The following is a 22,329-nucleotide window of genomic DNA, read 5'->3' on the forward strand; positions in this document are numbered from 1 at the left end:
AGGCCACTTGGCAGACCCTACAAGGCCCTCCTCCCCTCACCCTTGCCCACCTCTCCAGATTCATCTTTCACCCCTACAGTGCTCCTCCCCATCTTCCCGATGTCCCTTCTTGGCTCCTCCCCCTGAATATCATGTTATTTATCACCTCTCTCCCTTTGCTCATCCCTCTTTCCCGCTTACAGACCTCTCATCCTTCTGGGACTGGCTCTGGTGCTACTCCTTCAGGAAATGGACTCAGAGCCCCTGAGCTCCCGGGACACGGACCTGCCCTCCACTTCCTCCCGGTTCATCAGTATGTCTTCAAGCTCTTTGTTCTGCATCTCCAGTAACTAGCAGCAAACCTGGCCACATGGCAGTGCTTAGGAAACAACCCAACGGAGAAAGGAACGGCAGACAGAAGCCGGTCGGTGGGTCTTAGAGAAGCAGCACAGGTGGGAGGCTAAGGGCGAGCACCGGAGCTAGACCACCTGGGTTCAAATCCCAGCTCCACCACCTCCTGGCTGTGTGCACCTGAGCAAGTGATTTTACCTCTCTGAGCCTCAGTGTCTCCATCTGTAAAGTGACAACAAAACCAGTACTCCCCTCACGTGTTATACTTAGAGTAGTGCCTGACACTGAGTTAGCCCTTCTTGTATTAGGCAACATCGCCCAGGAACCTCTGATAAAAATGAGCAGGAGATGGCTGAGCCTGTCTGCATCTTAGAAAGACAGGAGGACACTTCCACTTCCAACCAACACGAAGTAGCAGGGCCCAAATTTACCTTCCTGTCTGAAACAGCAACAAAATGCACAAAATGCATGGAACCCTGGTTCTCAAACATTGGACATTAACCAACAAATCACAGTGGTCCCTGAGACATGAGAACAAATGAGGTAAGCCCTGCAATTTCCCCCATATGCCCAGAGACAGCTTCCAGACTCTGGCCCAAGGAGAGGGGACTCAGTCAGAGCCTGGAGTTTCCTGTGTTTGGGCAGACAGAGAGGCCAAGGTGGGTAGAGTTCACAGGTCAAAGGCCAGAGAGGAGAGGGCTACATAGAGAGAATCCCAGAGCCCTCCCTCCAGAGCTCAGCTGAAGAGCAATCAGGTTCCGGCAGGAAGCACGCTGAAGCTGCTTAGAGGGAATGATCCCTGGGATTGCACACACCCCACCAGCCGAAGCAGGAAGCGTACAGGTTCCGCTTCATAGTGGGGCAGAACGAGGCCTGACTGCCGCTCTGCCCTCCCTAACAAAGCTTGAAAGCAAGACCTGAAAGGACGGAACCGTTTCCAAGTAACGTAGCCACACTTCTGGACAAAGCTCAAGAATATTTATTATATGTATAGAAAAATAACCAGCACCCTATGAGATAAAATTCACAATATCTGGCATCCAATATGGAGCGCCTGGGTGGCTCAGTTGATTAAGCAGCCAACTCTTGATTTCAGCTCAGGTCATGGTCTCAGGGTCCTGGGATTGAGCTCCTCACTGGGCAGGAAGTCTGCTTGAGGATTCTCTCTCTCCTTCTCCCTCTGCCCCTCTCCACGCTCACTCTCTCGCTCTTTCTATCTCACTCTCTAAAATAAATAAATAAATCTTTTAAAAAAATGATCAGGTCAAAGAAGGAAGAATATGCAGCCCAATCAATCAATTGAAACCAACCCAGAAATGACATGGCATCAGCAGACAGGGATATTCAATTATTGTAACTGGATTCCACATGTTCAAGAAGCCAGAGGAAAACGAACATTTAACTAGAGACATGGAAGGTATGAAAAAGACCCACTCAAACCTCTAGAGATGAAAGCTACGTACTGAGATGAAAAGTGCACTAGAAACAATTAACAGCAGCTGGATACCGCAGGGAAAAAAGTGAGTGAACTTGAAGTCATAGTAATAAAAAGTATACAAAATGAAACACAAAGAGAAAAAAGACCCAAAATGAAAGAATAGAGCATCACTGAGTTATTGGACAACTTTGAGACATAACACATGTGTATAGAAGTCCCTGAAGGAGAGAAGATGGGGGGGCAGAAACAGTTTTGAAGAAATAATGGCCAAAAACTTCTCAAACATGAAAACCCACGGATCCCAGACGCTCCACAAAACCCAAGCACAAGAAATACAAAGAAATGCCATACCAAGGCACGTCATAATCAAATTCCTTAAAACCAGTGATAAAGAGAAAACCTTAAAAGCAGCCAGAGAGACACACTATATATGAAAGGACAAACATCAAGATGACGGCCGATTTCTCCCCAAAAGACACAAGCCAGAAGGCAGGGAGCAACACGTTTAAGGAACGGAAATGAAGGCTGGAAGCTGGGGGAGCTGTGCCTGCCGTCCAGGCGACAGGTGGTGAGGGCATGAGGTCCAGAGGCGGCAGGGAGAACGGTGGAGACTTAGCCACTGACCCGAGGTGCGAAGCGGGGTGCAGGGGAAGGGGCGGGGTTTGGCTCAGGAGGCTGCTGGATCACCAAAACACGGAACGTGGGAGAGGAACACATTTAGGAGAGGCTGTGGTTTCCACCATGATGATTCTGAGTAACTAGCAGGGTGCACAGAAAGAGGCTTGGTGGCTGAGAGAGAAATATAAATTTGGCAGTTGTCTGATGATACGTTAGTCAGAACAGGAAACGCTAGAACTTAGAAACAAATAAATCCTGAAATCGCAGCATCTCAACAACAAAAAAAGTTTATTTCTTATTCATACGAAGTTCACAGTGGGTCGGCAGAGGATATGCTCCGAGACCAGTGATTCTGAGACCCAAGTGCCCTCCATCTTAAATGCCACTATCTCAAACCGCGCCATCCACGGCTGTCACAGCAAAAGAAACCGCCTGGCCCAGGGACGCCTGCACCTGCGCCAACGCCCGCGCGCCAGGTGGGATGGGCGTGGTCGCTCCCCACAGCTCATCTGGCGGGGCTGTCACGTGACCTCAACCCTACAGCAAGGGAGGCTGAAAAATGTAGGAGGTTGCAGAACGTCGGGGAAGCGCTGAGGCCGCGAGGTTAGATTGGGAGAGACCACGGACTTTCGAGGTAGAAGAGAAGAATGCGTGGACAGGGGCCTGGAGCCCCAGCATTTGAGGAGTAGGGGGAAGAAAAGCCCTAACCCACAGAGAAGGGCAAGTGGGATCTTGGAGGGTAAGGCAGCCAAGGCTCCGGGGCAGGCGCGAGGCCCCTCCTGACCTGCTGTGTGTCCTTTTGAAGGCTTGAGATCGTCTTCAGCAGATACTGTTATCTCCGTTTCACAGATGCAGACACCTAGGGTCGGAGGGCTGAGTGTCTCAGGTGCCCGAGTCACAGTGACCCGGCAGAGACCAAAGCCAGGCTTCTTCCCTCCCACCTCTGCTCCCTGCTTTCCCAAGGGCACCCGCAGAAGGGACAGTGTTTCCCAGGAGAGGCTGCCCGGGGCCCTCTGAAAACCGTGCCTTCCTAATGTCCTAGGTTGACCAGGAGGGTCTGTCCGGGGCCTCTCAGATCCTGACGAACTCCTTGACCCTCTGCGCCTCAGTTTCCTCCGCTGCTGCTGTTTCACAGGTAAACCCAGACACCACACCATGGTAGAGCGCAGGGCTGGCAGGCCCACCAGGACTTGTCCTGCTCCCCGAACAGCCCCCATCATTTCTCCATCCTTTTCCCCTGCCCCACGATCTTAACAAAGCCTCCTCTGATCACACACAGGCACAGACGTCAGAGAATGAGGATGCCAAAGCAAGGGCCTCATTTGCATAGCAAGCCCCTCCCCCACCCCTTGGTGTGTGCACAGTTGCCATAGCAACATGCCCCCAAAGACTCTTCTTTGCAGTCACCTCCCCTTCCTGTACTGCTGGAATGCTGGCTCCCTACCCAGGCTCAGAGGGCTCAGAGCTCCATCCCTCATTTTAGGGATGAAGAAACTGAGGTCCAGAGATGGGAAGCAGCGTGCCCAAGGGCGCACTGTGAGTTAGCAGCAGAGCCTTACCTAGACTCCGGGTCTCCCCATTCCGACTCCGGTGTGCCAGTCACCCTGAGGGGGTTGGGGGGTGGTCAGCTCCCTGTCCGGTCACCGGCATGCTACATCCCTGCTCACCTCAGGCCTCTGGGGACAGACCCTGGGCAGCCACAATGAAGAAATGACCACTGGACTTTGCGCAGAGACTCAGATGGAGGCAAGCCCTGGGGACTGCGGAGGTGGGGGTACAGCTAAGTAGGTCCTCCTGGGTCTCCAGCCCAGCCCTTCCCGCCCAAGTCCTTCATTCCACAGGGATTCATTATATGCCTGCTGTGTGTCAGGCACCGTTCTAGGCCCTGGGGGTTCAGCTGTGATCAGCCGGCGGGGCTGACACTCTTGTGGGAGGATGAAGACGATGGACAAACCACGCGGACGTAATACGATGCTGGTAGATGTGATACTCTGAAAGTGGCAAGCGGCGGAGGGACCCTTTGCTACTTGAGTTAAGGTAATCTGCACGTTCTTCCACAACTTACCTGTCCCCTGCTCCGCACCCCAGGGCAGCTGGTGTCTCAATACCTGACTCCAGTACCATTCCCATCCACCTGATGTGTTTTGGGCAAACTCACCTTGGCCCATGGGCCTAAGGCTTTACCGGTAGAATTTTCGGCGGCACAGGTAGCAGCTGGGAAGATGTTTGGGGGCAGTGGGCTCCCGGATGTGGGCAGCTGCCCTTCTTAGCGTGGCCTACAGGCTCGGAGAGTCCGATTTCAGAGGCCCCGGAAAGACAGCCTGCCACCAGTCGCCAGCATTACAGTACTGGCTGCCGCGTCATTCCTGGTACAGAAAGACAGCCCTTCACCTCATAGTGAGAAAGAACAGCAAGTCACAAGTGCCCCCGAGAGCAGATTCCAGATGCCAGGCTCTGTTAGCAGACCCCTTCCTGGGAGGGAGTTTTATTTCACTTTCTGGGGAAATCTTCACACTCTAACGGGAGGGTGGTAGAAAGCATTCCCAGGTGCCTGTGTGCCGCTCAGGAAACCAACTCGGCCATCTCTGCTTTTAGCCCCATCCCCCTTCCTGCCCACTGGAATGCTCTGAAGGGAACTGGGGCTGGTTTTATAAGGAAAGGGGAAGAACAGGAAGGCCCTCCCCACCGCAACCCTGGAAGAGGAAGACTGCAGAAGTGCCAGCGAGGCAAGCCAACAAGGAGGCCATCTTGGGCAGGGAGTACCCCGGATGGGCCCTGAAGCCGAGGAGGCCGAGGGGTTGCTGCATCCAGAATGGGGGTCCTGGTTCTGCCAATGGGGTAGAGGAGCCTGGCCAAGGGAGCCAAGCCCCATTTCCTGCCCCAGTTTCACCTCTTTATTTTCTTTCCTCCCTCTTTCCCCCCCTCACTTGCAATAAAAACATAATTACGGGCTTTATAAAAAAAAAAAAAAAAGGCAAATTATGGTGACATGCTTTAATTATCTGCCGAGCAATGGCGGGCTGAATTACACAGGCAGGGCCTCGGAGGTTACCTAAAAATAAAGCAAGAAGCCTCATTAAATGCTAATTGCTGCTTTTGCCAACTGAAGTGAGATTTGGGCACCATGTGCCATTCAGTGCCAGGCTGTCTGCGGGAAGGTCCGAGCCCTGGGAAGCTCCGAGTGCCAGGGCCGAGCCCAGCTGGGCACCCAGGGCAGTGCAGGGCAGGTGGTGGGGGCAGAGAGAAGCTCTAGATGCCCGGGAGAGCACCCCAGGCTCTCCTGGACATTGAATGGGGAGATGGAAACCCCGGGCTGGGAAGAGGAAGCCGCAGGCCTCAGTGAGAGCCTCTAAAACCAAGGGCCCAGGGCCTGTCCTCTGGCTGCAGAGGAGCCACACGGCCTTCTGGAAGCTCAGCATCTTTGTGTGGGCTCCCGAGGGACCCTCCCTAGACCTGGAGGCCAAGATGGTGCCGGGGTGGGGGGCACCTGGCGTGGTGCTAACAGGCCACTTTCTGGCCCCCTTTGGCTTTGCCTCCAGGGCCCGAGGCGGCGGGATAGAAAAGCAGACACTGAGACATTGGAACCCCCAGCTGAGCTGGCAGAGGCCCAGGCTTGTGTACCGTCTCTCGAGCTCAGTCCCCGGGGACCCAGGGGTTCCACAGAGGTGGCCTGTGTGCCCCGCTGGCTTGGTAGCCACGTGGCCTCCTGACCAGGGCTGGTAGCAACCCAGTCTTGGCTTTGGGCCTCAAAACCTCTTGAGTAGGTGGTGTTCCTTCTTGGCTGCAGAAACCCCAAGGTCCGCACGACATCTGTCTCTTCATTACCACGCACCTGGGGCCTGGACCATAGGAGGTCCTTAACTCCTGTTGGAGGGATGGTTAAGCACGGGGTCTGACGGGGGCTAGTTTTTCCAGGGCTTTCTTGGTTTTAGCACTGAAGGTCCGTCATCCCAGGAACTCTGCCACCCACCCCCAAGCCCCAGTCCCTGACAACCTTAGGCCTGAACACCACCTCCTCCCACCCCCACCCCCGACACACTGCCACCGCACCTGTTGGCCTTCCCACACACGGTTAGTTTTAGACAGTCGTTCTCCAACTTGGGCTTGCATCGCAGGGACCCGGAAGGCCTGTAGAACAGACGGCAGGACCCCGGCCCCCAGAGCTTCCAGCTCTGCAGGTCCGGGGTGGGCCCAGAATTTGCTTTTCTAACAAGTTCCCAGGGATCCTGTCACTGATCTAAAGAAAGGGTTCTGGTGCTGGAACAGCCTGAAAACCAGATTTACCTGGCCCACGGGGCTGCATGGCCCACACCTGGGGAGATGGTAAAATGTCTTCTCACCGGCCCTAGCCCCAGAGGAGGAGACCTCAGCCCTGGGGCCACCAATACTAGCACCTCTGGGCCTCTCCCTGGGAGCCTGGGGAGACCCCATCACCCCTCTTGTAGAGCAAAGGTCTCTGAGGGCCACCGGCCCTCTCTCCAGGGAACCAGGAACCCTGCAAACCCACCCCCATCTTACTGGCGTGTGAAATTCTGAAGGTACTACTGATCTGTCCACTCTCCTGGGGGTCCCACGTGAGCCCGGGGAATTCATAGCATGGCACAGGGAGCAAGGGGAGCAGCCGTGGGTCTTCCCCACCCATGCATCAGAACAGGTCCCACCCAGGCCCACCTGTGGGATCCCAGCCCAGGCTTCCCTGGCTGTGCCTTCTAGGTGACGGGTGGCTCCCGCCCTCCCACAAGGGAGGTCTGACTCCCGGAAGTCCTGGGGAGACTGGTCCTTCCTCTCCACCTCACACCCCTGGAGCCTACACACCTCTCCTCTATCCCCCTGACACAGCTGCTTGGAATTCACACCCCACCCAAGGCTTCCCCGTTGAACCCACGCTATTCCCATAATGATGTAACTTTGGGATATTCAGCAGTTCAAGGTTGTAGAACGATGCTAGGGGCTGCAGCTCCCCCATCAGACTGGAAGCTCCCTGAGGAGAGACTGTGTTTCTCCTCTCAGACAGGGCAGTCCCTGAAGGTGGGGCTATGTCTCCTCCATCTGACTGGTGCCCCCCGAGGGCAGGGCCTGGGTGCCTCCTTCCCACCTGCCCCTTCTTCGAGTCCGAGGCAGCCTGGACTAGGCCAAGCCTCAGGAATGCCTGATGGGTCTATACCCACCAAGAGCCTCCCTGGGTTCTAGGTGCTGAGGGGAGGAGACGGGGCTGCACCCCCCTTGGAAAGAAGGTGATTCTCCCCCCTGGAACCTGGAAGATGGGTTCCACAGGTGTGGGGAGGGCTCCTGGGGAGGTCCTGGGCTAAGCATCAAACCGTACCCCAGCCTTGGGCCTCAGCACAGCAATCACCTTGAGAAGGGAAACAGACCGGAGAGGGGACAGGTTACCCACACTGGAGATGCCACCCTCCCCTTCTCCATCCAAACCACCCCCATCACACACACACACACACACTCTCTACCCTGGGAGCTTCTGGCAAAGCTAGTCTTGCCTGATTAGGCTAGAGCACGGGCTAGAATCTATTCTGGGTGCAGTCTTAGGAACCGTCCTACGAAGGCAAGGTGGTCAGGGAGAAACACGCTCCCCCTCCTTCCCTTACGAACACTTACTGAGCGTAAAGGAGGTGCTCTACACACGTGCGGTCTCGGGATCCTCCAGGGGACCAGCTCTCCTGAGCAGAGCTGTGTGACACCCGTCGTCCCCCAGGAGTAAGATGGGCTTACCCAGGGGGCGCTACCCATGATGCACCAGCCTCACCTCTACACACACACCCCACACACCCAGTCCCGGCCTGCCCCCTCACCCTCCAGACCCTTGGCCCCCCCAGCCCTGCACTGCAGTCAGCTGGCCCGGGAGGTGGGAGGGGGCGGGCCAGGAAGGGGCAGCTCAGGAAGCCTGGGCTTCAGCTGCTGCCTGTGTGGCCTCATTGTGTCTCCGGCTCTGTAATTTACCCCCGGCAGGGCCCAGCCCCTAGATGGCTTCCTGCTCCCCACCTCCCGACCTGCCAAGGAACAGCTGCTGTGAACATACACTTGTGCACTTGCCGCCGGCCGGGGGCAGGTGTCCTCACGATGTCGGTGCTCTGCGGACTCTTGGGCCTAAACAGACACACTACCCAGACAAGCATGACTACGGAGGACCAGGGGCACAGCCATGTAGCCGAAACAGACACATATGCAAGGCTGGAGGAGCCACACACACTGTATCCTGCAGCTGGCTCACACGGACACATGCCACGCTCGTCTCCAGGACAGACACTCATCATCCTAGCACCTGCGACCTGGAGACAGGACAGGCGGGAGTGGAGGGCTGTGGGGGCCGATTTCTGAGGAGGAGAGGTTCCAGGCTGGACAGAGAAGGAGAGGCTGGGGTTCTGGGGCAGGGGTCGGAGTCCCAGGCGTGAGGAATGCGAGTCCGGGGAGAGGCAGGGCAGAGATGGTACCTTCCTTAAGGGCTGCAGGGCAGGGGACAGGAATAGAACACCCCCCCCCTTACTGAGGGGACCACCAGGGGCTGAGTTCTGGAATCTGCTGCAAAGTCCTGGTCCTTCCCTGCCCAGGGCCTCTCCGTGCTCCCACTCCGTGCCAGCCCCGGAGGCAGCCTCCACCACCCCGAAGCCCTAGGTCTCCATCATGACCCGCTTTCTCCTTGCCTCTAATTCCAGCTCTCCTGCTGCAGGTTGAGACGGGGGTCCCCCTGCAGGACCCGCGGTGGACGTGGAGCCAGGGTGCAAAACCATGTGTTTATTTTTATTAGAAATGTTCTTGGTATAAAAACAATCATGCGCTACACATTGTCATCAATAACCATCACCAAACACCCAGGCACTGAACTCCGTGTCATTGGCAGGAGGGGCAGGTGGGGGCAGGCGGGCAGGACACACGGCAGACGGGCGGGGGGCAGGCGGGCAGGCTGCGGGCCACAGGGACACACACAAGAGGCCACCGGGAGGACGCGGCACTTTGCAACACACTTGAGATTTGTTTTTGTTTTGGCTTTTTCGTGTTTTGAATTTTTTTTCCTTTTTTTCTCTTTTGCGACACGTAAGATTTGGTGAATTGGGCGACGGTGGCAGGGAGAAAGCAAAGGCTGGATGTAATGAAGGCAAGGAGGGGGCTGAGGACAGGAAAGAAAAGGGCACAGGAGACCCAGGCGGAACACAAGAGAAAAAACTGGAGAGACCTGGAGATGGAGGAAGCATGAGAGAGAGGGAGCAGAGGCAGAAAGAAAGAAGATAGGGAGAAGCAGAGCACACAGACAGGTGGAGACAGAGAAAAGGCAAGGATAAAATAAAGACAGGGATGGAAACAGACTGGACGGTCACCAATGGGACAACAGAGACAATGGGAGAGAGAGAAAACCAGCTCTGGGCCCCACACAGCCTGAGCCCCTGTCATTTGGGGCTGGGAGGGGCCATGGTCCAAGATGCAGGCTCTTGGGGTGGCCTGCAGCTGCCCCGGCCCCTTGTCCTCCTCCTGTCACCTGCCTGGCTTGCCCAGGCTGCCCAGCAGTGACCGCCGGGGGCTCTGCTGTCCTCAGCACCAAGCCATGTCCGTGGGCGCCCACGGGAAGGCAAGACATCAGCTGGGCCCCTGGGAGTGGCCCTGGCCCGATGCATCAGCCACAAGGGTCTTGGGTCCTCCTCCTCTTGTTCGGCTCTGGTGGCCTAGCTAGATTGCGTGGTTGGTGTAGGTGACGTAGGTCTGTTTGGTGGCCAGTGCTGGAAAGAGAGAGACCAGGGGTACCCAGCATCAGACCAGGGGTACCCAGGGGCTGGCGTCTTCAAACCCCCACTTCCACACAGGCACGGCCCTGCCCGCGGCACCAAGTCCAGACCCCTGAACCTAGCAGTTCACATCCCCCAAACTGCATGGTGGTCCCACCCCACCCATCCCATCCTGCATCCCCCGCCCCCCACCAAGTTCCTCCACTCCCTGGACTCACGCAGTGTCTGAACATCCTTCCCATCTCCACACCTTTGTGGGGACTAGGCCGCTTCCCTGGAGTGCCCTGCCCTCTTCACTCTGTCTCTTTGGTTGGAACCCTCCTCTGAGCAGCACTCCCTCCCAACCCCACCGGACCCCCACCCCCGATGAAGCCCCCCACCACCTCCTGACTCCACCACACTTGAGGGAGAATAATTTTTATTTGTAATATAATTATATATACCCTTCAAGTATTATCAACAGAAGTGTTTCAGGTCGACAGCACACATTCTGGAAGAGGACATGCGAAGTACAGACATTAAACACAGCCTTGCAGCCTAGGGGACGGGAGTGGTGAGCTGGGACAGAGAGATAAACGATGGAACCAGCCCCGGGGCCCTGCGAGGCTAGACACTGACTAGCTGACCAGCCGGCCCCTTTGACTAACTCGGCCCCCGTCCCTCTCCCAAGGAAGGCAGAAGGCCTCCAGGCTTTGGTGTGGCTACCCTTCCCACTTCTGGGCGTCCCTGTCTCACCCCAGCCTTGAGTCTCCCCTATCTGCACCCATCACTCTGGCCCTCACTCAGCCACCGCTGGGACCAGGGCTGCGTGTCTGGGTACCCCGATTTTCTGGTCTCGGCCCCCTGGGGCCCTCTCCCCCCACCCCCAGCTGGATGAGAATGTCAGCTCTTCGGGGCAGCATAAGCCTACCCCACCTCCACCGGGCCAGGGTTCAGGTCTCACGGCAGCCTAGTGACAAGGCCAGATAAGGGCCACCCTCCTGCGACAAACCAGGCACTGAGGCCAGAGGGGTGAGGACTCTGGCCAGGTCCTTGCTTTTGTCCTGTCCGGATCCTGGGTCTCCCTCCACGGCCTGGGACAGCTCAGTGGAGAGTAATCAAGGTCAGAATTGCTGCCGGGGGTGGACGCTGAGCGCCGGTGCACAGAGGAGGCTGGACAGGGACGGGCACGGAGCCCTGGTGCGCACCGCTGCCCTGACGCTCCATTGGGCCTGTCCGCTCAGAAAAGGGGTGCCTCCGCCAGGCTCACCCAGGGTGTCCGGCCCAGAGCAGAGGACAGGGAGGGGGAACAGTGTGGCAGGCTGCACGCTGGACCCTCCGATCCTCTTTACCCTGTGTGCTGGGCCCATGACTGCCAAGTTAAGACCACATTTCCCACACTCCGCGCTCAATGACATTCCTGCTAATGACATGTGAGTGGAAGGGCTGTGTGCCACTTGCAAGCCATTTGATTAAAACTGTTTCTCCCGTACGTCCCCCTCTTCTGCCTTCCATGGGCAGAACAGACACAGACAGCCCGGCCTCAGCACAGCCCTGTGGGAACGGATGGAGTAAGAGGGAAGAAGCACGTGTCCCCAATCCTGCCCGCCCACCACACCGGTGAGCTGAAGGCCCGCCGACTTAGGCAGGATTGCCGGGTCCCCCTCCCGGAGGGCCCATCAAGTGTGCCCAAAGCAAAGTTGTGGGGGGTGGGGTGAGCAGAGGGGTACCCTGTAGGACGAGCGGGGCGGCTGGAGGGGCGGCGTGAAGCGAAAGGAGGAACTTTCTCCTGAGTGGAGAGGGTGGCCTTACATGGTAGTTCGGCTCCCCATCAGCGGAAATACTCAAGCAGAATGAGAACGATCGCTTGGCCGGGCCGTAGCCAGGAAGGGGCAAGTCTCAGGTGCCACCCGGACAGGAACAATGGGAGCAAACGGGCCCGTGACTTCACGGAGGAGGCTTACGGTGTGCCAAGACTCACCGCCTTGTTTCTAAAATGACCCATGTGCCTCTGGGGTGCCGGCTGAGCACGAGGGAAGAAGGGCCATGGACAGGGCAGTTTGGAGGGGGCAGCGCCCAGGAGGGACCTGGGCTGGGCACACTTGGGCAAAGGAGCTGGGCCACGAAGGCTGCGGTGCTGAAAGGGAGGTGGGAGGGTGCGCAGATCAGCGCTCTGGGGACAGGAGCCTCTAACTCCCTCCCTCTGTGACCTCTGGCAGCTCCTCCCCCGCCCTGCTAGGCCTCGTTTCCCCACCTGTGACGCGAGAGAGCCATGGCCCTTCGGCCCAGACTTCTTTCCCCGAGGGTCTCCCCCAGCCCCACGTCTCCACCCCCGCTCTCTCCAGCACGGTCAGAAAAAGAGGCGGCAGCTGGTTCCGTGAATCATGTGAATCACGAGCCGCAGGCCGCCAGGCCGGTGAGAATCAGTTCCCCAGGGCTCCATCACCCCCTGGGTGAACTGATAAAATTGAGTTTCCAAACCTGTAAAGCCGTCAGCAGCCGTGGCTCAGAGGTGAAGGAAAACTGCAGCAGGAGCAGCCAAAGCCCCACCAGCCGCGGGGAAACGGGCACTGAGGCCAGGGGCACCAGGGCAGGCGGGGGGAGGAGAGAAAGCGGTGAGGAGGTGAGGGACAGTTAGGCCCTGCTGTCCCTCTAAGACCAGAGCTGTCTCCAACAGAAAATCCAATCCTTGGGTTCCAGAACCTGGAAGCGCATTCGGCCCTCAGCTACAAGCCAGGGGCCCCAGAGTCCTTCAGCGGGGCTTCGGTCTCACCATCTGGAAAATGGGAGCAGTGAGTCTGCCCGGGCCCCCGGGAGCTAACCGTGAGGCTGCAAAGGAAGCCCTCTGGCCGGGAGTCAGGAGACTTCAGTCCAGTCCTGCCCTCCCAGGCACAGGGGACCTCAGCACCTGCCAAGTAGCCCTGCGGACAGCTTGAACCTCTCAGAGCCTCGATTCCCTCATCCGTAAAATGGGTGGCTCTCAGCCATGGGGTGGAGGGAAATGCTCTTTAAACCCTGCCAAGTGGTGGGCAAAGGGGCAGGGCTGAAGTAACTACAGCCATGAGAACAGGGTGGGGACGGCGATGCTCCGGGGGCGTCCTCAGCCCGAAGGGGGGGACGGGGGCTATGAGCCAAGGGCCCCGAACCCACCCCTTGCCCGAGACAGGCCCTTGCTGGGTGTCAGTCCCTGCCGCCTCAGAGAACAATTAACCGGGCGGTGGCAAGCCTGAGCTGACAGCCCCCATTTGTTGCCCTGTGTCCCCATGCCCGATCTACCCACAATCGGGCCCCTGAATTATTTATTCCCTTGTTTGTGTAAAGATACGTGGCCTGCCAGTGACAGAGTGAAAAATGTCCCTGCTCCACAGGAGTGACATCTCCCCATTCTTCCTGCCCATACCCCCTCAGTCTGGCATCCCCAGAATTAATCACCTGGCTCCCACCTGGCCCCTCCGAAACTCCTGCTGCTGCTGAGCTAAGGGACCCTGGGGGCGCAGGGCCCTGGCCTCTGGCTCCCACTGCAGGGGGGAGGGAGCAAACAGCTCTCATCCTTCTCTTACAGGGAACGGCGCTGGGAACACTGTGTCTCCCTCCCCTCGGCCTCCATTCCCCTCCTTGTCTGGTGGGGGCTGGGGTGGGAAGGGGTGGTAATTCCACCCTGTCCCCAGGGGACCAACCTCAACAGAGGCAGAAGCCACATCAGTGAGGGGCTGTCTGGGAAGGCCCTGCCCTCTGGTTCCCTCTGGCCAGTGACAGCACCACGCGGATCACCCTATGGGGTCAGGGTGTTATCTCCAGTTAGACACCCATGGTCCCTGGAGGGCTAATGCCCCACTCGGATGAGCCCTGGAGCAGGGCTCATTTGACACACCTGGTCCTGTGCCAGTGGAGGAAGGCATGGAGGGTGGAACCCGGGAAGGGTAAATCTCTGCGGCAAGGAGGAAAATGGAAGTCAGGAGTGTGGGGCGGGGAACAGTGAGGGGTCCCTGCTTAGGACAGAAGGGTCTGGTGAGGGGCTGCGTTTGAGCTTTCTGCAGATCTAGACACAAAAGGCCAGAGGTGGGAGTCCTGGGAAGACAAAGCCCCTTGCCATCTCAGAGTGGAGGGCCCAGGTGGCCCCTGAAGGGAGTCCCAGGGCTGTAGTTCCCAGGGAAGCTCTGGGAGGAGGAGCAGGACTGGAACCAGCAGTCATCTGGCAGAAGATGGGTGGGGGCAGGGCACACGTTGTCTTCAGCATGTCAAAGAAGGGGGCATGTCAAAAGCCACCCATACTGCTCCGCACAGAGACCGGGGCCCCAGAGATAGGGAAGCCGTGTGAAGTCGGGGTCAAGGGAAAGACACTGTGTGGGGCCAGCCAGCCACTGCCTTGCTGCAGGACCTCAGGACAGTCACTCACCCTCTCTGGGCTTCAGCTGGCTGGGGGGGGGGGNGGGGGGGGGGGGGGGCGGGGTCAAACCTCTAGCCCTACCCCGGCCTCACAGGACTGCTGTGAAGATCACTCAACAGGGGCGAGGGATCTGGGAGTGAAAAATCCTGCCTGGATGCAGGACGGGACTTTCCTTCTTTCCACAGATGGCAGTTTCTCACATGCAGGAGCCGTGCTGAGAAAGGAAGGGAAGATGCTTCCCCAAGGCCCCAAGGTGGGGAGCCTGTGAGAGGTGCTGCCCCAGCCGAAACACACCATGGCCCGGTCTCCTGTTCTCCTGACCTCCTGATGTGTGACAAAGGGCCTCCTCTCTGTGCTCCAGACCCCCCTGTAGTCTAGCCCATATCCCTCCTGCTGCCATCAATAATGTCCATTTCTGACCTTTCCCCCAGGATGAGAGGGAAGAAGCTGAGTGCTAACTGCCAGGTCCCATGGGGACTGAGAGTCTCGGGGCGGGGGGAGCTCTTCTCCTCCTTCCCCTCCAGTGGGAGCCCCCAAGGACTTTCAGAGAGTGAGGGAGGGAGCAGCTGCCATTTAAACTATTTGGACACTTGCACGATGTCCAGGGAGGAAGCCAAGGTCTCAGTGGGCAGGGGTGACCACAGCCACCCCACCATCTCTCCCCCTGCCGGAGCAGCTAGAAGGGAGGGCCCCGGAGGCCCACCCCACAGGCAGGAGACCCCACAGCTCACCCCAGGGCAGAGGCCCCCGTCTCTCCCACCACCGTGGAGGTCAAGTCCAGTCCAGCCCCCTGCTGGCTGTGAGACCTGGGTGAGTCCCTAACCCTGCTGAGCCTCCCTTTCCTCACCTGTATTACACAGATGATAAAAAAATAACAACCTGCCTTTCAAGGTCACATGCAGTGTGGCACACACTCAGGGTTCAAGAAATAATCGCCACCAAGACTAGTGCCCCCAAGGCCCCACCTGTCCCTCCCATGCCCTGCCCCTCTCTCTTCTCCATCTCTTCTCCTCATAGAGGCCTGGCTGTTGGGGGGGTGGGGAACCAGAGAAGCTGGCAAAGATGGTGGCCTTCCTCCCTCCCGTGCACAGTCCTGCCCAGGCCCGGACGTTGGGCCTGCCCCTCAGATGCCAAGGTCCCCTTCAACGTGTGACCCTCTACTGCGGAGGTCTCCTCGGACAGTCCCTTGGGAACACCCAGCTACCTGAGAACTGCGGCCTCTGGAGGCCCTCCATCCAACCCACCTCTTCCCTTACCCATCCTGAGTCCCCATCTCTCAGGACCCTGGTAAGGGGTGGCCAGGCGGACGCCAGAGCCTCTGGGCCCGGGTTATTAAAGGGCCAGAAGACAGGGGCCCTCCAGACAACCTCTTCTTCCAGAGGGACTGAAAGGGCACAGGCCCAGATGTGGACACCAGGGCAGAGAAATCCCGGAGTCCCCTGCCACCCCGCATGAACCAGGTTCCCCCATGGCCTCACCCTTCGTGGGCAGAGATCCCTGGCAGGGTGCAGCTCAGGCTAGGTGGGGTGGGGCCTTGAGCTGCTCTCTTGGTTACTAGGATGGGGCGGGGCAGAGGGCCACTACCCTGGCGCCTCAAGGTTCTCCCAGAACTCCGCCCACTCCCCTGTGGCCTGGGGCTTTCCCAGGACCCGGCTCAGGGAGGGGCGTGGCCAGGGCCCGGGTGGAGGAGGCGGGCCTGGGCGGGGCCCAGAGGGGAAGGGGAGGGGCCGGGCACTCACCCGGGGTCTCGAGGTTCTCGCAGAGCTCAGACTTGGCCTCCCCATTGGGCCGGAAGCTGCCCTTCTGCGTGAACTTGTTGGACATGGTGGCGGCGGTGACGACGGCTTTGAGGCTGCGCTTGCGCTTGGGCACGTTCTGCTCCGGGTGGAAGAGGATGATGTAGACCTTGGGCACGTAGAGCATCCCCAGCGACACCGAGGCGCTCAGACTCACCGAGACCGTCAGCGTCGTCGTCTGGATGTACAGCTGGAGGTGGGCCGGGGGCGGTGTCAGAGAGGGCTCCGCCCCGGCCTCACGGTCCCGACCCCAGAGACAGACACAGGGGGACAGACCCTGGGAGCCCTGCCCGGTGTCCCACTGGCTTCGGGCAGACGGGAGTTGTGGTGTTGAGCTGGGACTTTAGACCAGACTCTCCGGATTCAAATCCGGACTCCACCACTTCCAGCTGTGTGACCTCGGACAAGCCCTACCCTGTGCCTCGGTTTCCCCACGTGTCACATGGGCACGATATAGTACTTACCTCATTGGGCTGCTGTGAGCATGAAATGCCTTGGTAAATGGTGATCGTAGGTACAACAATGCCTGGCCCCTGGCACTGCATGGTAGTGTTTCCCACTGCTACATGCTATATGGGGGAAGCACCCTTAAGGAAGGGTCCTCAGGGGACCACAGTTGACCCTCCCAGGAACGGCCCCCTGCACAGGGCTGGGAGTGAGATGAACGTCTGCTGGTGCCTTGCAGTAACTCCCAGTGCCCGTGCCACAGCCCCTCAACCAGGCCCCCATTCGGTGACTCCCGCCGCCACCCTGTGCAGAGCAGGCCACTGGCACGGGAGCCACAGCACCCGGCGAGATATGGCGATGGCAGCACAGTCAAAGCTCATTTCATGCTCGCTCACCAGCACTAACGGTGACAGATGTTTAGCAAAATGAAAGTCCATTAATCTGGGTGTCGGATAATCCATTCTTCAATAGTGGGGCCTTCCAGGCAGGGCCTGACAATTCCCACCACCCCCTGGGGTCCCCTGCCTGCCTCCTCCATCCTTCCCAGTTCTCCAGGCCTCTGCTGTCCCTCCAGCCCCCTCAGCCTGCGTGGGACCAGAGGAGCCCCAGGCTGTGGCCCCCAGGTCTGGGCATGGGGAAGGCAGGAAATGCTCTGCCCCCTAAATCTGCTGTTTCTAGGCCTGGGCCCCCTCCCCGGGGGCTGGCTGATGTGCCACCTCCTCTAGGAAACTCTCCCTGACCCCCAGCTCTAGCTGACCCCCTATGACACCCATTCTCATACTCTACCCCGTCTCCTGCCCTTCTCCAGAAATGCTCCATGACCTGGATCTGTCCTTTGAGAGAGAGGCTGGAGAAGCCCTAGGGTCTGAAAGGAAAGAGGGACGTGACCCTGAGCACGTCTCAAGCCCTCTCTGGCCCTCAGTTTTCTCATAAGAGCAATGGGATGATAGCTGCTACCTTTCCCAACCCACAAGGTCAGCCAAACCCAGACTGTGAGGCTCTGTGGACTTGCATAGCACTGTGGGGAAGGAGGCTGGGAGTGTGGAGAGGCTGTTTCATTTGTCACTGTTCAGAAAATGTCGCAGCCCAGGGAAATGACAGCCTGGTCCCCAGGGAGCACACAGCCCTCTGGACACAATCATCCCCTGTTCTCACGCCAGCCGTACTCTCACTCTTGTGCAACAGCGCTGCCTCCCAGCACAGCTGGTCAGTGGGAGGGTGCTGGCTACCTCTCCCGCCCCCTGCAATGGGGCTGATGGCCAGGGCAGGGGGCGGGGAGAAGGAAGGGCAACAGGGTCCACACCATTGGGGAAAACAATGAAGGTCTGGGCTAATCAAGATGAAGCTTGTTTTCCGGATCTTTGCCATTGGACTGGGAGCTCCCTGGGTGAGGGTACGTCTCCCTCATTAGATTGGGGGTCCCTGAGGACAAAGGCAGTCTCTCCTCTCACACTGGGCATTCTTGGGTGTCGGGGTTGCATTTCATTTTTTTTTAAGATTTTTTATTTATTTATTCGACAGAGATAGAAACAGCCAGCAAGAGAGAGAACACAAGCAGGGGGAGTGGGAGAGGAAGAAGCAGGCTCCTAGCAGGGGAGCCCGATGTGGGGCTCGACCCCAGAACGCCAGGATCACGCCCTGAGCCGAAGGCAGACGCTTAACGACTGTGCCACCCAGGCACCCCCCGGGTTGCATTTCAAATCAGATATCCATCTTAGGCCCTCTGCCCCCTCCTTGTTGGGGGGGGTGTAGTTGGGCCCACATGGAGTTGGTGGAACCAGGGACAGAGGCCCCCTGTCTGGACAGAGTGAGCCCTTCTGTGGACACAGCCCTGTGTTGGGGACCAGATTCCACTCCGCCCTGACCCACTGTGAGACGCTAGCCCCTCCACGAACGCAGGCAGAGGCAGCGCCTTGGGCACATTTGGTTTCCTGCCCTGCTGTTACTGTCTCAAATCCTGAATCATTTTTGAACAAGGGGCCTTCACTTTTGTTTTGCACAAGGCCCTGAAAACCACGGAGCCAGCCCTGAGCACAGAAAAGAGTACAATCCTTGGTGTTCTATTTTGCTTTTCAGCCTAGGAGCCTTTTTGCAAACAAAATGCAAGATGGGGTGTAAACAGACCAAACCTAAGCAAAGCTGCCTCCAGCCACTGGGACCCTGCCCTTCCAGCAGGGGCCTCGGGGGTTTTTCTAGCCATCACAGGCTGGGAGCAGCCGGCCCTGTGCAAGCACAAGTGGGGCTGCACACCCCCAGTCTCTCTCCTTGCTCCAGGGTCTGGAATTTCCAACCTCCCACCTGCTCAGGCATTGTCCTGGAGCCCCCTGTGTGGAGACGCATGCTGTCACCAGGAGGTGGTAGCATGCTGATTCTATCAAAGAAGCAGTGGTCCTCTAGAACCCAGCAGACACCCCCCCCCCAGGGATGGGGCCCAGGCACCGACACAGCTCTCAAAGGCAGGTGGGGTGAGAGACGATCCCCAGGATCTCATTTCGTCTTGTTTCCCAGCCAACCCGTCTTCCAGACAGAGGTGACTGAACTCCTGCTCCCCTTTCTGGTCAGGCCCTGGCTACACTCTGTCCTCAGCAAAAAATCCTGCCTTAGCCTCCCAAATGACTGCTCCCCAGAGTGAAGAGATTGTCAGAGCTGGGTCTGATGGGGGTAGACAGAGGTCACCGTGGGTGAGGCAAAGGGTGCAGAAAGGAGCTGCTGGAGAGGGAGATGAGGAGTTTCCTGTTTCTGCTCGAGGCCTGGTGGGCAGAGGGTCCAAGGGGCCCGACTGGGGACACAGAGGAGTTCTGCCTGCTCCGCGCTTCGGCCCAGCCTGACCCTAGTGGCTACTGAGATCCTCGAAATCTGTACAAACCAGATAAATGAACTTCCCCACCACCTGGCCAGCCTCTGAAGCTAGGTCGCGCCCAAGGGCAGCTGAGCAGGAACCCCACGCGGTAGAGAAAGCACACCCCAGACTGCTCAGTATCGCCACGTGGCGGCGGTGATAACCCCTGGCAATCCGGGCTAGCGCGGGGAAATCCACCCGCCTGCTCACCCGAGCGGCACACACAGCTTCGCTCTGCGCGGCCACCTGCTCGCTGGGAAAGTGGGCGCTGCCAAGCCCCCGCAAGCGTGCGTGCACACACAGCTGGGCACAGCCGCATGCCCACAGACACACATGCCCATGGACACATGCATCTCCACATTCACACACGCACACCTGAACTCACAGCTGGACGCTCACACCTGACTCAGTCTCCTACCTGGGGGCACGCCCATGCGCACGCACACACACACACACACACACTCCTTCATCACCTGGGTACGCTCACATGCATACACACAGACGCATTCGCCCACACCCGCACACACACCTGAATACGCACATACGACTGCATACACACACGTCTGCACATGCATGGCTACCTAATCTACACACCCACACACATACCAGCAGCCACGAAGCTCTGGGCACACACACCCGCCCGTCCCCACTCAGTCTGCACACATGCACCCACCTGCACACAGACGCACCACGCAGCCACGGCGGACCATGCACAAGAAGGCACACACACCTCTCTGTAACCACACAGCTCCCGCAACAGCCCCACCCCACTCTCCATCCGCATTTGTAGAGCTGGCAGAAGCGGCAGAGATTCAGCCCCTGGGCCCCCTAGCCTCTAGAAGTCGGGTGGTCTGAAAGGCAGGGACTTACTTCAGAGCTCATCTCCCGGCCCTCCTCATGCAAAAGCCAGAGGGGAGGGGCGTGTCCCGTGTCCCCCCCTCCCCATCAGGGGCAGAGCAGGGTCTCAGGGCCACCTGTGGGTATGAGGCTAGCCTGCTGTGTGACCCCAGGCAAGTAAGGCTCTGCCCCTCTCTGGGCCTCAGAAGAGATCATTTCAGAGGCTCCTTTTCATCAGCCATACTGAGGGGAGCCTCCTAAAAAGGGAGAAATCAGAGGCAGGCCGGGTGGCCTGGAGAGAGGTGGGGGAGAGAGGGAGGGCGGGGCCTCAGAAGCTGGAGGCAGGAGGGTCTGACCCCGTGGGAGGGCAGGGCCCCCACCAGGGAGCAGCGCGCTGGCTGGCAGCCGGCAGCCAAGGGAAACTGTGGGAAGGCAGAGTAAGGGGCTCAACCACCATGCTGTCTGCCTTCCAGCCACGCACCTTTACTCCCTGAGGATGCAGGGGAAGGAGACTCCCGGAGTTGCTGAAGGTAATTTCTCCAGCTGCTAGCTTCCTGGAGTGGGGGGTGGCTTTCCCTGCTGGCTCTGTGGGCCCCCTGGGCACTGCAGAGCATGGAGCTACTGCCTGCACCTGTCCTCAGCAGGGAGGGCCTCCCGCAGGCCGGTGGGGGCAGGAGACCTGGTTCACTGTGCGAGCAGGGCCTGGAGGCTGCTTTGGCTCAGGTGTGCGGGGTGACCTGGAGCCAAACCTGGTCTCTGATCTCAGGGCACTCACTGCCAACCCCAAGGTCTGCTTCTCCGAGCCCCTCAGCCCACAGGCCACCTTGGGAAGGCAGGGTACGGGCCTCCCTGGGCCAGGCCAAGGGTTTCAGGATGGAGGGCACAGCTCCTGCCCTCGAGGAGCTGGTGGAGCAGAGGTGGCACCCACCAAGGAAACCCCAGGGCAAGAAGGTGTCCCAGGGCTGCAGGGGGCAGTGTGAACTGGGCTTGGGGCAGGAGGCTCCTGAGTGAGGCACAGCAGGGTCAAGTTCAGCCATGCCACCTCCTGGCTGTGGGATCTCAAGCAAGTTACTTGGCCTCTCTGTGCCTCTGCGTCCACATCTGTAAACGGGGACGGTGCTATCTACCCTGCCCGGCTACTGTGGAGCCTGCTGGCCTGTAGGTACAGTGTCAGGCACGTGACAAGCACCCCATCCTTCGTGGCTTTGGCAGCAGCCTCACCGGAAGCCAAGCATCCCTAGTAGCTCACACCTGGGCAGGCTCTGGCTTCAAACGCCATCCGTGGGCAGGCGATTCCCCCGGCTCCAGCTCCAGCCCGGCCCTTGGCCCTGAATCCCAAACCTGTATATTCAACTGTTGGCTCAACAGCAGCACGTGGACCTCTCATGGGCAGCCTGAGCTTAGCACATCCGAAGGACTGCCTGATCTTGGCCCCCAAACAGGCTCCTCTGTGGTCTTCCCCATCTGAGGGGGCAGACATTCCTTCCTTCTGATCCACACCAAAAACCAGAGTCATCCTTCACTCTCCCCTGCACTTCTTGCCCCACGTGCAGTCCATCCAAACTCCAGGCAGCCCCACCTGAAGATGCAGCGAGGAGCCCCCGCTTTTCATCACCCCTGGCCCCAGCACCCCCTGGCTCCCTGCAGTCACGTCCACATGAGCTGTCCTGCTCCTCCCTCGGGGCTCCACCCAGCAGCCAGAGAAATCCTTCTAAACCTGCACTACATCATGTCGCTCGCTGCTCAGAGCCCCGAGGTGGCCCCCTTCCCCCTGATGGTAGAACATCCTTCCCACAGCCCTGGGTCCTCCACCATCTGCCCTGTCATCTTTCCCACCCTGTCCCCAATCACCCTCCTCTGAGTTCCTCAGCCCCAGCCTCCCCATAGTGGGTAAACAGCTTCCACACCCATCATGCCATGTGATGGTT

General features: G+C 58.7%; 1 protein-coding gene and 1 long non-coding RNA gene across 5 annotated transcripts in view; one reads left to right on the forward strand and one right to left on the reverse strand.

Annotated features, from left to right (window-relative positions):
* The first annotated feature begins 437 nt into the window (after positions 1–437).
* LOC117802216 lies at positions 438–5,331 on the forward strand. Of its 2 annotated transcripts, none has more exons than XR_004625278.1 (4): positions 438–873; positions 3,429–3,521; positions 4,257–4,423; positions 4,982–5,331. It is a non-coding gene; the product is annotated as an uncharacterized LOC117802216 (long non-coding RNA). The 2 variants fall into 2 exon arrangements; XR_004625279.1 differs by lacking the exon at positions 438–873 and adding an exon at positions 2,929–2,989.
* A 3,806-nt stretch (positions 5,332–9,137) lies between these two features.
* Positions 9,138–22,329, reverse strand: part of GRM4 (glutamate metabotropic receptor 4) — a 137,733-nt gene continuing 124,541 nt past the window's right edge. For 2 of the 3 annotated variants that reach the window (XM_034660566.1, XM_034660568.1), the window contains 2 exons: positions 16,222–16,468; positions 9,138–10,110 (listed from right to left, as the gene is read on the reverse strand). In XM_034660566.1, the coding sequence (XP_034516457.1) occupies positions 10,061–10,110; positions 16,222–16,468 (297 nt within the window). In that variant the 3' untranslated portion in view covers positions 9,138–10,060. Of the gene's footprint in view, positions 10,111–10,589; positions 12,872–16,221; positions 16,469–22,329 lie in introns of those variants that run through there. The other variant, XM_034660567.1, reaches the window with a different exon arrangement.

Source organism: Ailuropoda melanoleuca, chromosome 5 (assembly GCF_002007445.2).
Source record: "Ailuropoda melanoleuca isolate Jingjing chromosome 5, ASM200744v2, whole genome shotgun sequence".
Taxonomy (NCBI): Eukaryota; Metazoa; Chordata; class Mammalia; order Carnivora; family Ursidae; genus Ailuropoda; species Ailuropoda melanoleuca.